General features: G+C 36.0%; 1 protein-coding gene across 1 annotated transcript; it reads right to left on the minus strand.

Annotated features, from left to right (window-relative positions):
• Window positions 1-1,014: 1,014 nt before the first annotated feature.
• LOC136828047 (UDP-glycosyltransferase UGT5-like) lies at window positions 1,015-14,620 on the minus strand. Its single transcript, XM_067085742.1, has 8 exons — window positions 14,525-14,620; window positions 7,660-7,830; window positions 7,149-7,403; window positions 4,781-5,011; window positions 4,360-4,524; window positions 3,891-4,113; window positions 3,359-3,578; window positions 1,015-1,359 (listed from the first exon to the last, which is right to left on the minus strand). Exons 2-8 carry the CDS (start codon window positions 7,828-7,830, stop codon window positions 1,077-1,079), a joined length of 1,548 nt encoding a protein of 515 aa, XP_066941843.1. The 5' UTR covers window positions 14,525-14,620; the 3' UTR covers window positions 1,015-1,076.
• Window positions 14,621-14,890: the final 270 nt, after the last annotated feature.

Here is a 14,890-nt window from a genome sequence, read left to right on the forward strand (position 1 = left end):
TTATCTGCTGTTTGTCTCCCAGGATGTTACCTACAAGTTTAGAGCCCTCTGCTTTGGGCTGGCGACGGCCCCGTAGGTATTCACCAGGGTGTTCCAACTAGTGTCATCCTGGGCACACCTAACAGGAATCTGGTTGAGATGTTACTTGGACAATTGGCTGATCCTGGCAGTGTCAGAGAAGAATGAGAGTGGAACAGGGACAATAGCTTCTAGAACTCAGCAGAGAGCTGGGAGAGATAATGAACCTCATGAAGTAAGACCTCTCCCCCAAGCAGAAAATCAAGTGCCTGGGGATGTAAATCATTACAGTTGCAGTAAAACTGTACCTGTCCCAGGAGAGTTTAGCCATCCTGGTGTGGATTCCAACCCCTTCCTCCTGGCAGCCCAGCAACTGGCAAAGCAGTGGCAGTTCTTCCTTGGACATGTGGTCTGCCTGGAGAAACTATTCCCCAGGGGCAGAGCTTGCATCAGATCTCTCCAGTGGTAGTTGATGGCAGCCTGGAGAGGGCCAGATAAGGATCTGTCTCAGATGGTTGAAGTGATGGAGAAGGTTGTGGGAGATCTAAGATGGTGGAGAGACCTGATGAATCACTTGCAGGGGTGGCATTCAATCATCCACCACCAGAGATACTGGTATTCTCAGGTGCATCCCAAAGGGGGTGGGGCACACATCTAAATGGCATGTGCATTTCAGGGATAGGGGCCTGAATGGGAGAGCAGATCACATCAACCTCCTAGAGATTTGAGCAGTCTGGCTAGCATTCCAGCACCTTGAAGACCAGCTAGTGAAAGATTGGCAGTCAGAATGAATGACAGCACCGAAAAAGATTACTTTCTAACCATAATCCTTATGGAGAGCACTTGTCAGTGTTCAGTTTAGATTTCGAGCAAAGGCAGCTTATTGATTGATCTCGTGATCTACAGAATCAATTAATGCCCTGTGAACTTTCGAGCTTGTGTAGATTCAGTGACAGAAAATGCATTCCAATGGAGCAGGTGAATGAAAGCAGTAGATTTTATAAACCGTGTTTATTGTGTAAATTTATTGACAAGCATTAACTGATTTTGATAAAATGTTATTCAGACTTTTTCTTCAAATACTTTTCACCAAAAGCTGCACTGAGAACTTTCTTGAAAATCCACCAGAGAATGAGCAAAGACAAAATGATGACCAAGAGGAACAAAGCCAACACATCCAGCAGGAGTAGTTGTACCCACGACAGACTCACAGCAGGAGACCTCAGCTTAGGGGCTCCTCTGTGACGTATGACGTACTCCGTCCAGAACACTGCTTGTTCTACTGGAGAAGTTACCTGGTCCCTGTATAACCTTGAAGTCTTCACCACATTTTCTACATACCTGGTAAAATAAGGAAATTGGATTTTGAGTCCTATTTTCTTCATTAAAAAAAATTTTCTTCAGACGGCTTTTAACTTTTGCAAATCTTACATTTCTTCTGGCCATCATCACAGAAAGGAACAGTGATCTTAAATGCTATGCATATAAGATGACACTGTTGATTGAAAAAAATTTTATGAGTGCAAGAAGCAAGGCAAAAAAAAAAATCCTCTCTGTTTGTCAGATCAACTAAGAGATAAATGTAATGATTGATTTGCAATCAAAAAAAGTCAGAGGAGAGGCAGATTAAGAGATAAGTGAGTAATTTTCCATATGGAAAAATGAAGCAACTTCATTTATTTCGTTCTACACTTCAAAACAGGAAAATGAGTACCATATAGGAAAGGAGAATGTGGCCAACTGTTCCCTCAAGCAAAGGGAACATACACAAGAGATTTTGGAAGCTATTGTACAGAAGCCCTGGCTAACAGCAAGGTAAAATCCAGGTGAAACAAACAGCAGGATTGATACTCAGATAAAGCATGGAGAACACAATTAACAAGAGGAAGTGTCGAGTGAAAGCATGGAGAACATAATTAACGAGAGGAAGTGTCGAGTGAAAGCATGGAGAACATAATTAACAAGAGGAAGTGTTGAGTGAAAGCATGGAGAACATAATTAACAAGAGGAAGTGTCAGTGAAAGCATGGAGAACATAATTAACAAGAGGAAGTGTCGAGTGAAAGCATGGAGAACATAATTAACAAGAGGAAGTGTCGAGTGAAAGCATGGAGAACAGAATTAACAAGAGGAAGTGTGGAGTGAAAGCATGGAGAACATAATTAACAAGAGGAAGTGTCGAGTGAAAGCATGGAGAACATAATTAACAAGAGGAAGTGTCGAGTGAAAGCATGGAGAACATAATTAACAAGAGGAAGTGTCGAGTGAAAGCATGGAGAACAGAATTAACAAGAGGAAGTGTCATGAAAGCATGGAGAACATAATTAACAAGAGGAAGTGTCGAGTGAAAGCATGGAGAACATAATTAACAAGAGGAAGTGTGGAGTGAAAGCATGGAGAACATAATTAACAAGAGGAAGTGTCGAGTGAAAGCATGGAGAACATAATTAACAAGAGGAAGTGTCGAGTGAAAGCATGGAGAACATAATTAACAAGAGGAAGTGTCGAGTGAAAGCATGGAGAACATAATTAACAAGAGGAGGTGTCGAGTGAAAGCATGGAGAACATAATTAACAAGAGGATGTGTCGAGTGAAAGCATGGAGAACATAATTAACAAGAGGATGTGTCGAGTGAAAGCATGGAGAACATAATTAACAAGAGGAAGTGTCGAGTGAAAGCATGGAGAACATAATTAACAAGAGGAAGTGTCGAGTGAAAGCATGGAGAACATAATTAACAAGAGGAAGTGTCGAGTGAAAGCATGGAGAACAGAATTAACAAGAGGAATTGTCGAGTGAAAGCATGGAGAACAGAATTAACAAGAGGAAATGTCGAGTGAAAGCATGGAGAACATAATTAACAAGAGGAAGTGTCGAGTGACCATATCCTATTCAAGGCAGAAATGCAAATGGTAGTGAGGTGAAGTAAGAATTTCTAAGTATACATTAAACGACATGAGGTACTACGAGAGAGTTAAGATTGGAGTAAAATGTTCCATTGGCTGAACACCTTGCTTCAATATCTTACTATTAGACTTGGAGAATGTGTTTGTACAGTGCTGTTATTTTAAGCAACGTTGACTTTCATGAAATCCCACCAGCTGGATACATAAGCTCCTAAATGAGTCTTAAATTTTCTCATTTATAATTACCTAATGATTAACAAAGAGGACGAATCATATTGATATGCATGAAGTATGACGCATTTTAATGGCAATGCTTGAGTAAGGATTGGGCAATATAAAACATATGAAGAATATGTGTCATATCAATACATCGACAATCCTGTAAGTAAACCGTAACAGCAGCATATTAAAAAGAAATAGAAAATAAAAACTTACTTTGTGTTTTTCATAACTTCTTCAAGTGAACTGATGATGAGATCTACAGATAAATCTTCATACTTGAGAGACAGACCCCAGCCGTTTGCAACAACTCTAGCTCCATTTGTGGGCTGATCTCCAAATAGGGGCAGTGTCACCATAGGAGTCCCGTGGTACAAGGTCTCTTGCAGACTGAGTCGTCCTCCATGGCTTATGAATACTCTCACATTAGGGTGGCCTGAAAAGTCATGAAAGAGTTACACAGATACAGGCTTTTATTCAGTATGCAATAATGTCCGCAGTCCTATCCTGTTATGAAGAATTAGAGGAATTTATTTCTGGTGACAGAAATTCATTTCTCGGTATAGTGTGGTTCGGATTCCACAATAAGCTGTAGGTCCCGTTGCTAGGTAACCAATTGGTTCTTAGCCACGTAAAATATGTCTAATCCTTCGGGCCAGCCCTAGGAGAGGTGTTAATCAGCTCAGTGGTCTGGTTAAACTAAGGTATACTTAACTTTGTTATGTGATGAAACAATTAAAATTCTCACCCAAAATATCTTGTTGTGGGAGCCAAGGGCTAATCATGATATTTTCTGGAATTCCTTCTAAATCGGTTTCGAATTTCCAAAGAATTCTTTGGTTCAGCTTGGAAAAAGCTTCGATGAACATATTCCGGTACTTGGTAGGCAATGTATTCCCTCTCGTAATTGAACCAAGGCTGAAGTATATGACACCTGCAGATCCTGCACCTTCAATCCATGACCTTAGGTCCTACAATATAGAAAAGTAGCATTCATGATATCGAATTATCATAAGGCTAGAATGATAGCTAGTTAGACAATTAGCTAGCAATACTGTTTCCATAATAAACCTTTGCCATCAAAGTTTTGAAGTGAAGATCTCAACAGTTTTTCCATTTTATGTATTCCTTTTGTATATTCTACATATAATGTACCACAAATTGAGAGTGTACTGCCACCCTTGCAAATAGACTCAGTCTTGATAATAGTGTCTTACCTCTGGTAAAGGTTTGGCTGGTCGACAGTGCATACCACCTACTTCCACTTGGGAAGGCAAAAGGGGAACAGTCAAATCAGTCGAAAAGTGGGAGTTCAGAAGGACGAGACTTAGATTTCTCTCTAAATCCAGAAGAGGAGGAAGATCCGGGAAGTGAATGTTGATCTACAAGAAAGTGTAGAGTCAAGGAGTCAGAGTGAGTTAATCATCTAGTCATTCTACATGTAACAAATTGGTTTCCATGATATTATGTTCACTGGTGTTAGCAAAATTCATTGCACCAGAATAAGAAGTAAAATTCAGAATGGAATGTAATAAGAATGGAGTTACAGATAACATATTTATGTTGAAAGTGAAACAGCATAGAAGAATAAGCAGTCTGCTGGTTAATTGATAAGGCTTCTAAAGAAATAAATCTCACCTCTTTTTGAACTGCCGGTATAACCTCCCAGTTTCTCCAGTAGAAAGGTTTTACTATACCGGCAATAGCATTGGCAAGTCGTCCCAAAACATGTTCACAGTTAGCTTCATAAAATAAAGTAGGCACATAGGCTGGGCTGGGTACATTTCCCAGAGCAGCACTCTGTCTTGGATCCATGCCAGGGGTAGTGATGGTAATGAATGGCATCTCGTGTACGAAGGGGTACATGAACTAGAAGTAAAGATGGGAAATCAGTTTGATTGTCATGCATAAAAAGGACAGAGGCGTCTATTCACACTTCGTGAAATTATAGACATTTCTCCCTTTCGTAATAGGTCCTAGGCTATTTTTTCTAACAAAAATGTCTCTGTAATTTTGGTACAGTAAATCATATATAGTATGGAATAAATCGTAATTTCGATTGGGCTAGCAGAATGCATATATGATCATTATTGTAGTAATGGTTAATAATCAAAGTTAGAAAAGATCATTTCTCCATACAAATGCAAACGCAGTAAATTTTACGCGTGGAGGGGATGCTGATTTTATTTGATACTTAAGTTAGCTATGGTTTTTCTATAGTTGAGAATTATTAAGGAACTGTTCCTCATAACTTTACAATATAACCCAAAATTTATTAACGTCTTCGGTAGCCTTGAGGTATATGAATTTCAGAGACTTCACAGCCAGGACTGTGATTTATTTATGAAATTATCTTTTTAAATAGGAATGATCCAGTTCTTTTAACTTGTAAATCATACAGAGACAGACATATATAAACTACAAAAGCACTTTAGCCATCTGTAAAATATTAAGATAATCCTAAATAAGCTTTATCATCACAACGATGACCTCATAGATTTCAAAACATTTTCCCTGGTTGGGAACTGGGCCTAGATGTGCTTATTTTCCTTTTAATGTTGCTAGGTACTTTAAGTACAATTTATCAGTCTTGTGTGCCTCTTAATTACTCTGATAACTTGAACCAAATTTACTGACCACAAACAGCGACATCAGCCATGGCGCAATGTTAGTACCCAACATAAACTTTACTAGTCTCAGCAAACTTATATATACTAATACTCTAAATATGCTTTACATATATTGTTTGCCACATGTAGTGACACTGGCATCTTATATGTTTTGATAAAAACATATACGATGCATCATATAAGTTGGTGATTCTGTTAACTCTAATATGCTTTAAAAGGTTTGCTAGACTCATATTGATACAGACATTTTGATCTTAAATACGTTTGACTAGTTGTGTCCTAATGGGCTCTACCAGTCTAGTGTGCTCCATACAGACACTGTGACCTTTAATGTAATTTGTACAAACACGTGTATCCTAAATAGTAAATACCTGAATTGCTTGCCTTATACAGTAAAGGTATTGGAATTTTGATTGGATTCTCTTAGCTTTTATTCTTTCCCAAAAGACTGCCTGTTTTTAAGTGGTCCTGATACTCTAAGTAAGCTTCTCCAGTTTTGTCTGGCTCATGAAAACACTAGTGTTTCATTTGCACTTTTCCAACCTTATCTGCCTCTCTAAGACTTGTATTTTGTTTTCATAGTTTTATCTGCTTCACAGTTATACGGGTAAAAGGACAAAGAGCAGACTAGTTTCTCAAACATTTGAGTGATTTCACAATTATGGAAGCAAACAAGGTGATAGTGCCAAGTCCACTGTAAAAGGAAACACAGTGATATTTAAGTAAAAGGAAAGGTTATGCCCTAATGTGCCATTTGTTTATCTCAATTTAGCCTGTTCAACACAGGAAGGTGTCTGCATGTAATAGTAAGAGAACTCATGCCAAAGATTGTGGGGCCACCATTCAAAAGTCTTGCTCATGCGAAGTTTGTCACAATATCAGAAAATAGCTTTATAAATACCCCCCACATTAACCACAGCCTGCTAGTCATAATTAACAGGAGATATTGAACACTTCACAGCTCAACAATGCTCTCTTCTGTTGCCTGAATGCCAGTTTCACTGCTCCATTATGTCACCACAAAATTAGTTGAGCCACTTTATTTTTCTGGGAGAGCAATGCTTAGTTCTTTGACTGGATGTTTTATTTACTTCTCAAAATTCTCCTTCAGTGTTGCACCTTATTTATTATAACCATTTACATTTTAAAGGTTATTGGTTTTTCTTTGTTCTAATGGTTTTATCCCTTTTTCTATCCCCTCTTATAGTAGTTTATTAACTCTTGTTTTATGTTGGAACTTAACAAAAGATGCTGTGATCTTCTCACACTGTTTATAAGAACTATAATTGTAACTATAATTGGAACTTTGCCCAAATTAAAGAAAGTATGCAGATGGAATACATCCAAAAAAGTCAATAATTTGCAATAACAAATACCTCATTATAATGCTGATTAAGGACAATGAGGTCATACTCCTTCCTCTTCCTGTAGAGTTCCTTCACTTGAGGCACGCGATAAATATCTCTAGCCATCTTAGTCAACTGATCCTTGAATGTAAGAACAATTCCAAATGCTGTGTTTGCATCATTGAACATGTTTATACTAGCTCTGGGGAAGTGGGGAAGTCCATGGCGGATTTCTGTGATGTTCGGGTTTGGGTGCTGGATGTCGTAGCTGGTCAACATGTCTACCTGAGGGTAAGAGAACAACAATAATGCTCAGAAGAAAGTGGCGGGGGCCCATTTATTTGATTCCTATATTCTAAGCTTGTCATTACATTCCTTGGTTTTTCTTTCCCGGACTAGATATGTTCACATTACTCTTTACAATATCAACCATAAATATTATTAATTGTTAGAGTTTTTCCTGTTTTGCCATTCTTAGCTACAAGTTATTGTTCTTTCAAACTTTTCAGATCTCCTTAGTGGGAACAATTTCGATACTAACTTTATGGCCTCTCTCCGCAAGGGCTTCTACCAAGGGCATGAAGACATTTCTATGGCTCTTGCTTCCAATAGGAAGTAGCATGAGGATCTTGTAGGATCTTGCAGGAGGAAGGAGTTCTGCCCCTCCTGTCCCAGTTAACATCAGCAAGAATAGGGCACTGAGCCATTTCATCTGTAGAGAAGGTTAGTGTGCAAAGAAAAGCAAAGATTGAACATGTTTTTATGTTAGCAAATAAAATTGGGAATTGTTAATGCATAAAAATTTAACACACACACACATATACATATATATGTATATATATGTATATATATATATATATATATATATATATATATATATATATATATATATATATATATATATACTGTATGTATATATATTGTCATGATATGTTCCAAGTACCTGGTTATTACACAACTAATCATAGTTTTCAAAAATTTACCTCACTTCAGCCAGATACCTGAACCCTCATAACAATAAAAATTACGACTGAGTACTCTCTAAAGGTAACAGTGATCCCTTAAAAAGCTCGTTAATCATGTGAAAAATCAAACTAAGTTTATCAAAACAAGTGTGAGGTATCAACAATTAAACAAGAAATGTACTAGAGCAAAAGGTCATCACTCCATCAAACAACTTTAACTGTTTCCCTGGTCTTACTTCACTTCAACAAAAAAAGGCACAAAATATGTTTATCACTTTGCCTTACGCACACAATTAATCCTATTCACTGGTGGTCAATAAATGAAACACTGTTTTTAAAATATTTTAAATACAAAAATTTATTTTCAAATTCAAAATTTATAATTAGAATTCAAAATCTGAAGAAATTTACTATTACTTGAAAACAACACAAAATTTAATTAATACAACACAAAATTTAATTAATTCTTGAGTTAAATTATTAAACAAAACTAAATCACAACACTTTAATTTATCAAGAAATTAAATTAATGAAGCAAAATTTAAACTATCAAGAATTACTCAAGATTTGAAAAGAAAATCTAAGTAAATGGAAATTAAATCAAGTATGCAATGTTAAATTATCAAGAAATATGGAAAATGCTAAGTAAATAAATGTTAAATCACCAGTATATAAAATGTGAAGAATCAAGAGATTGCAAACACAAGAACACACAAAAATACACAAAAGATTTAGCAATAATAATTTCACTAAGGCAAAAATTCTCTCAATATACCTTATTATACCATGGTGATGATAAGTAAAATTCACTTTACCTTACACAAGCTTGTGAAAACTTTCACAAAATCACCTGAAATGCAGCTGCTTGAGATTCACAAAACACACTTTTTTGTTAGGGTACCATTACACCCTTTTCTTACATTCAGATCTCAAAAGCTAAGATTAATACCAGTGACCACACAAATATGTTACATTAATAACTTCTCTCTTTTGAAGAAAGAGAGAACCAACAAGAATTGTCTCTGAAATCAGAATGACCAAACTTTTGGATTCCAGTTAGAAATGAAACAATCAGATGACGTCATTATTAAGGCATTTTGGGAACGAGATACGAGAGAAAGTTCTAGAAAAAGGAAGATGATGTCACTTCTGAGCAAAATGTTTTGAACTTCAATCTTACAAAACATGTCGTAATCGATCGACATGCTTCAGTGCAACACTTGTTCGCTTTTCACAAAAATGAACACTTTTTACCAGAAAATCATATGGAATGCAATCAGAACAATATAGCTAACACTGCGAAATCATTCGTCTTCTATCTCGTATGGGACAAAGCTTTTATAGAAATCTTATCATGATCAAAACAGACTGCAACTGGTTAATTATGACTGGCATGTTTTAAAAACAAAACAAAAAAAATGCAAATTGGTTTCCAGAATGGAGCAGCTATTGTTGTCTCTTGCCTGTCAATGCATTATCTTTCGCGAAGACACTCAAAGCAAAACAAAACACTTGTTGCTAATATACAATGTTACTATTAAGAATGTATTGTTAATTCTAAATTACGCTGTTATCTATATCATTTACTTTCTGGTGACAAAAATTCATTTCTCGTCATAATGTGGTTCGGATTCCACAATAAGCTGTAGATTTCGTTGCTAGGTAACCAGTTGGTTCTTAGGTGCGTAAAGTAAATCTAATCCTTTGGGCCAGCCCTAGGAGAGCTGTTAATCAGCTCAGTGGTCTGGTTCTTAGTGCCAGCCCTAGGAGAGCTGTTAATCAGCTCAGTGGTCTGGTTAAACTAAGATATACTTATATCATTTACTTCTTTTGAGATCTGACATTACACTACAAACGATACTTCAACAATTATTATCATTACACAGAACACATTATAACTAGAACGCTAAATATATCAAAACCATAGGATGATATACATATTACAAGGCAATATCATGAAAATATATATATGTGTATATATATATATATACTGTATATAAAATTTGTATTATATATATACATATATATATGTATATATATATATATATATATATATATATATATATATATATATATATATATATATATATATATTATAATATCAAGCAAATTCAAATTTGGCAGACATTTTCCAACATGGTGGATAACGCAAGCATGGGAGACTGTGGGACTTTGGAAATGTTGTTCATGTCTCATATCTGTACAGTTGTGCAAAGTTTTGGCTTTTATCTAATTATTCCATATCAAAACCCTAAAGTTCCGTGGCTAAAAACAATATTTTGTTCGCTCTACTCCTGGTCTCTCGACTGGTGGAGCTGAACAGCACTGAGCCAAGTCAAAACTTGGACGGCCACCTGTAGAGGAATGAACCTGGGGTTTGCAGCTTCATCCCAGAAATAATTCACCATGACGGAAAAGTAACACATTCTGGGCCCTCACCTTCCTCTCTCTGGCACCAAAGCCAGGTAATAGGGGGAGGTTTAGGTTTCGGCTTAGCTGACTTTTGCAGCAGATTACAAGACACTGATGTGTGTTGGTGAGTCACAATGGGATCCGATGAACCAACGTCGTTTATTAATGTACCAGTTTACCACTCACGTCAACGGTGACACCAATACAGTATTCAAACATTCAGTAGCTGTATTATTCTTTTGATGTATGAAATACACTATGCTACTTCGCTTGTTCTTTTTTCAAGACACTGCGAGTGTTAATTGTTCAGCAGGCTGTCCGCGTTATGGACAGAAATGAGAAACATAAAAATGCTTAAAACTACCCCTTAAGCAGTAAAGAATTATTTCTTACCAAACGGAGAGGGGAAATAGCTGCGAACATTAGCATTTCAAGAGGACACTTACCTTGAGCTTCGTTAGTAAGTGACTCTTTCACTGACACTGGAAAACTGAGAACCAAGTCAACAGCCATCGTCGTTTATTAGTGTACCAATTTACCAGTCACGTCAACGATGACACCAGTATCCAAACAATTCAGTAGCTGTTGGTATATGTAATATACACTATGCTGCTTCCCTTGTTCTTTTTTCAAGACACTGTGAGTGTTAAAAGTTCAGCAGGCTGTCCGCGTTATGGACAGAAATGAGGAAACATAAAAATGCTCAAAACTATCCCTTAAGCAGTAAAGAATTATTTCATACTTTTGGGGAAATGGCTGCGAACATTAGCATTTCAAGAGGGCACTTACCATGAGCTTCATTAGTAAGTGACTCTTTCACTGACACTGGAAAACTGAGAGCCAAGTCAACATTATGTACTGAACTAAAAGCTTATTTTGAATCACGTTTTCATCGCAGCGACAGCGGAGATTCGACCTTTTGGCCAAGGTAATTAATTCCATAGGTGATTCCCACAACCACGAAAATAAACTAAACAGCTTCAGAATTTTTATTACTGGCAAGCTGCTTCTGCCCAGTGCTGTCAAAACTAACAAACAAAGCTAGCGAACAGTTGCTTATACATGGACCAAATTCTGATGCATTTCATGATAGAACCTTGTGCTTTTCATGTTAGAGTCGTGGCTGGTGTTTGGGAAGTAGACCAAGGAACTGAAAGTCCCCTGGTTACATTTACAAATCAGAAAAGATGCAACAGAAATAAAATGATTAAAGGAAAAAATATCTTGGGATAGAAGAAAAAAACGAAGTGCAACTGGGCATTGCATGCAACTTTTTTTTATAAACAAGGACTTCAAATTTTCAAGCAAATTTACAACAGAATCCAACAGTCTAACAAAACCGAACCATATGTGGGACGGGATTTCATATAAGAGTACAAATAATCATCTAGGTTGTCCATGTCACAATTATAACCTTTTACTCGGAGATGTAGGCAAGTGTTGTCCAGAATCTGTAACATTTCTGGGATCTTGCAAAGGATCTACATATTGCTCTCAGCATCAACCAAGAGGTGGGCAGTTTTTAAAAAAAAAACATGCACAAGGGTTATCAGTGAAAACATTAAGCTATACAAGGTGGGAGTGTCTGATTGATAGTGTTAAAGCTCTTCGTTATCAGATTGGAGAAGTATGTGATATACCTGTGGATGTATCAGAGATGACGCATGAGCCCAAGGTGGAAGCAGAAGCTGAATCTGTAGCAAACCAGATAAAAGACAACAGATTTTTGGTTTCTTTGATATTTTGACATGAAGTACTTACAAGGTGAAACAAAAGACATCGATGAAGGCATGGATTCGTTTGAAAAAACTATTATCATGGCTAAGAATTTATAGAGGGGGGTGGGGTTTAATGATGTTCTTGCAGGCGTAAATAAATTAGTTGAGGCTGCTGAATTACCATTGGAGTTTGGACCATTTCAAGAAGAAAAAAAAAAACTACGTAAAAGGAAGAGAAAGTTTTCATATGAGGCAAAAGATCAACCTTTAGATGATCCAAAAGAAACATACAGAGTTCAGCGCTTCGGCTTGCTGATAGACCAAGCTGTTCAGTCTATGGAGTCTAGATTTAAACAGCTTAAAAGCCAAGTAAAATGATTTGGACTTCTAAATAACTTTCAAAGTTTACGTAGGGCGGAAATAAGGAAATGCATAGCGGACCTTGAAGCAGCTTGAACACTTTTTTGAACTGACACCACAATAAAACATTACAGATGGAGAAGCAGTCACTGAAACAACTGAAGACGTGGACGGCTGCTTTCTGTTGGATGAAGAACTTGTGTCCTGGAAACTCTTCTTCCCTCCAGTGTCATTAAGCTTCAAGATCTGTTTGCATAGCTGGTAGTAAACGAACGATTTACAGCATTTCCTGATGTTTTGATTGCTCTGAGGACTTACTTAATGCCTGTGACAATCGGGTGAAAGAGGTTTTTCAGAACCAAAACTAATTAAAACATTCTACGGTTAACAATTTCACAAGGGAGACAAAACAATTTGGCGATGCTATTTATAGAAAATGCCATGGCTTAAACTATTGACTTTGAAATTATTTTGAAAGACTTTGCCAATAAAAAAAGCCGGAAGTCTTTTTCTAAGAGACCTCTGTATAAACAGTGTGTTTGTAATCGCCTTACCTTGTAATAAAAAATAAACTTTCATGTTATCTTTCAATATTTAGTATATCAATCGTTTAATGTTTTATTTTTTGGTTAAATGTACTACATGAAATGTAAATATACATACAACAGTTTTCAGTTTTCTAATTGGGCCCCTGCAATTCCTAGCAACGGCCCTGTATATGCAGATATATATATATATATATATATATATATATATATATATATATATATATATATATATATATATATATATATATATATATATCTATATGTGTGTGTGTGTGTGTAGAGGAAAAGAGCTAATTCTAAATTCTTTGTCAATGTACGCAGTGAAACAAAGGAAACAACTAGACAAATAAAAGTGAGCAAACAGAAATGACATACCACGCAAGGAAGAGATTTTTATACATTATAAAAACCATAAAATATATAATTTTTCCTAAAATATAGATAAATTCCCTTGTAAAACAGATACATTTGCCTACAAAACTTATACATTTGCCTAGAAAATAGGTACATTTGCCTGTAAAACAGATACATTTGCCTACAAAACATATACATTTGCCTAGAAAATAGGTACATTTGCCTGTAAAACAGATAGATTTGCCTACAAAACATATATATTTTCAAAAAAAAAAGATAAATTTTCTTGTAAAACAGATACATTTGCCTACAAAACATATATATTTTCCTAAAAAATAGGTACATTTGCCTGTAAAACAGATACATTTGCTTACAAAACATAGACATTTGCCTAGAAAATAGATACATTTGCCTGTAAAACAGATACATTTGCCTACAAAACATATACATTTGCCTAGAAAATAGATACATTTGCCTGTAAAACATACATTTGCTTACAAAACATATACCCTTTCCTAACAAATAGGTACATTTGCCTGTAAAACATATACGTTTGCCTAAAAAATAGAAACATTTGCCTGTAAACCAGATTCATTTGCCTATAAAACATATACATTTTCCTTGAAAACAGATACATTTGCCTGTAAACCAGATTCATTTGCCTATAAAACATATACATTTTCCTTGAAAACAGATACATTTGCCTGTAAACCAGATTCATTTGGCTATAAAACATATACATTTTCCTAAAAAATACAGACATTTGCCTGTAAAACAGATACATTTTTTACAAAACATATACATCTTCCTAAAAAATAGATAAACATTTGCCAGTAAAACTGATACATTTGCCTACAAAACATATACGTATATGTTTTGTAGGCACATGTGCCTGTTTTATAGGCAAATGTATCTATTTTTTAGGAAAATGTATGTGTTTTGTAGGTAAATGTACATTTGCCTACAAAACATATATATTTTCCTAAAAAATAGATACATTTGCCTACAAAACAGTCCAGCATGACAGGTTCCAGACTTCACTAAAATACCTTCTCTACTGGGAGAGAACGCTGTATGTTGAATGGAGTTATTCCGTCAAGATTTTATTTCAAAGTGTAGAATGACTGTGTTATGTTTGCGGATCTGAACTATATTATGCTGCTATCTAAAATTATCGCAGCATTATCGTTCTCATAAGATAAGTTGATTCTTTTCTGGTCACTAATTCAAGTGGAGGCAGAAAACCACTCCACCAAGGTCATGGGTATACGTAATTGGGGTACACGAAATTCCATCAGTCATACAACATACAGATGTAGATTCAACTTTCATTTTTCAATATGCACAACTTAGCAGTGAGGGCAATCAACTGATAAACTTATGACGAGTATCAATGCAATTAACAGCCAGTTTTT

Source organism: Macrobrachium rosenbergii, chromosome 3 (genome assembly GCF_040412425.1).
Source record: "Macrobrachium rosenbergii isolate ZJJX-2024 chromosome 3, ASM4041242v1, whole genome shotgun sequence".
NCBI lineage: Eukaryota > Metazoa > Arthropoda > Malacostraca > Decapoda > Palaemonidae > Macrobrachium > Macrobrachium rosenbergii.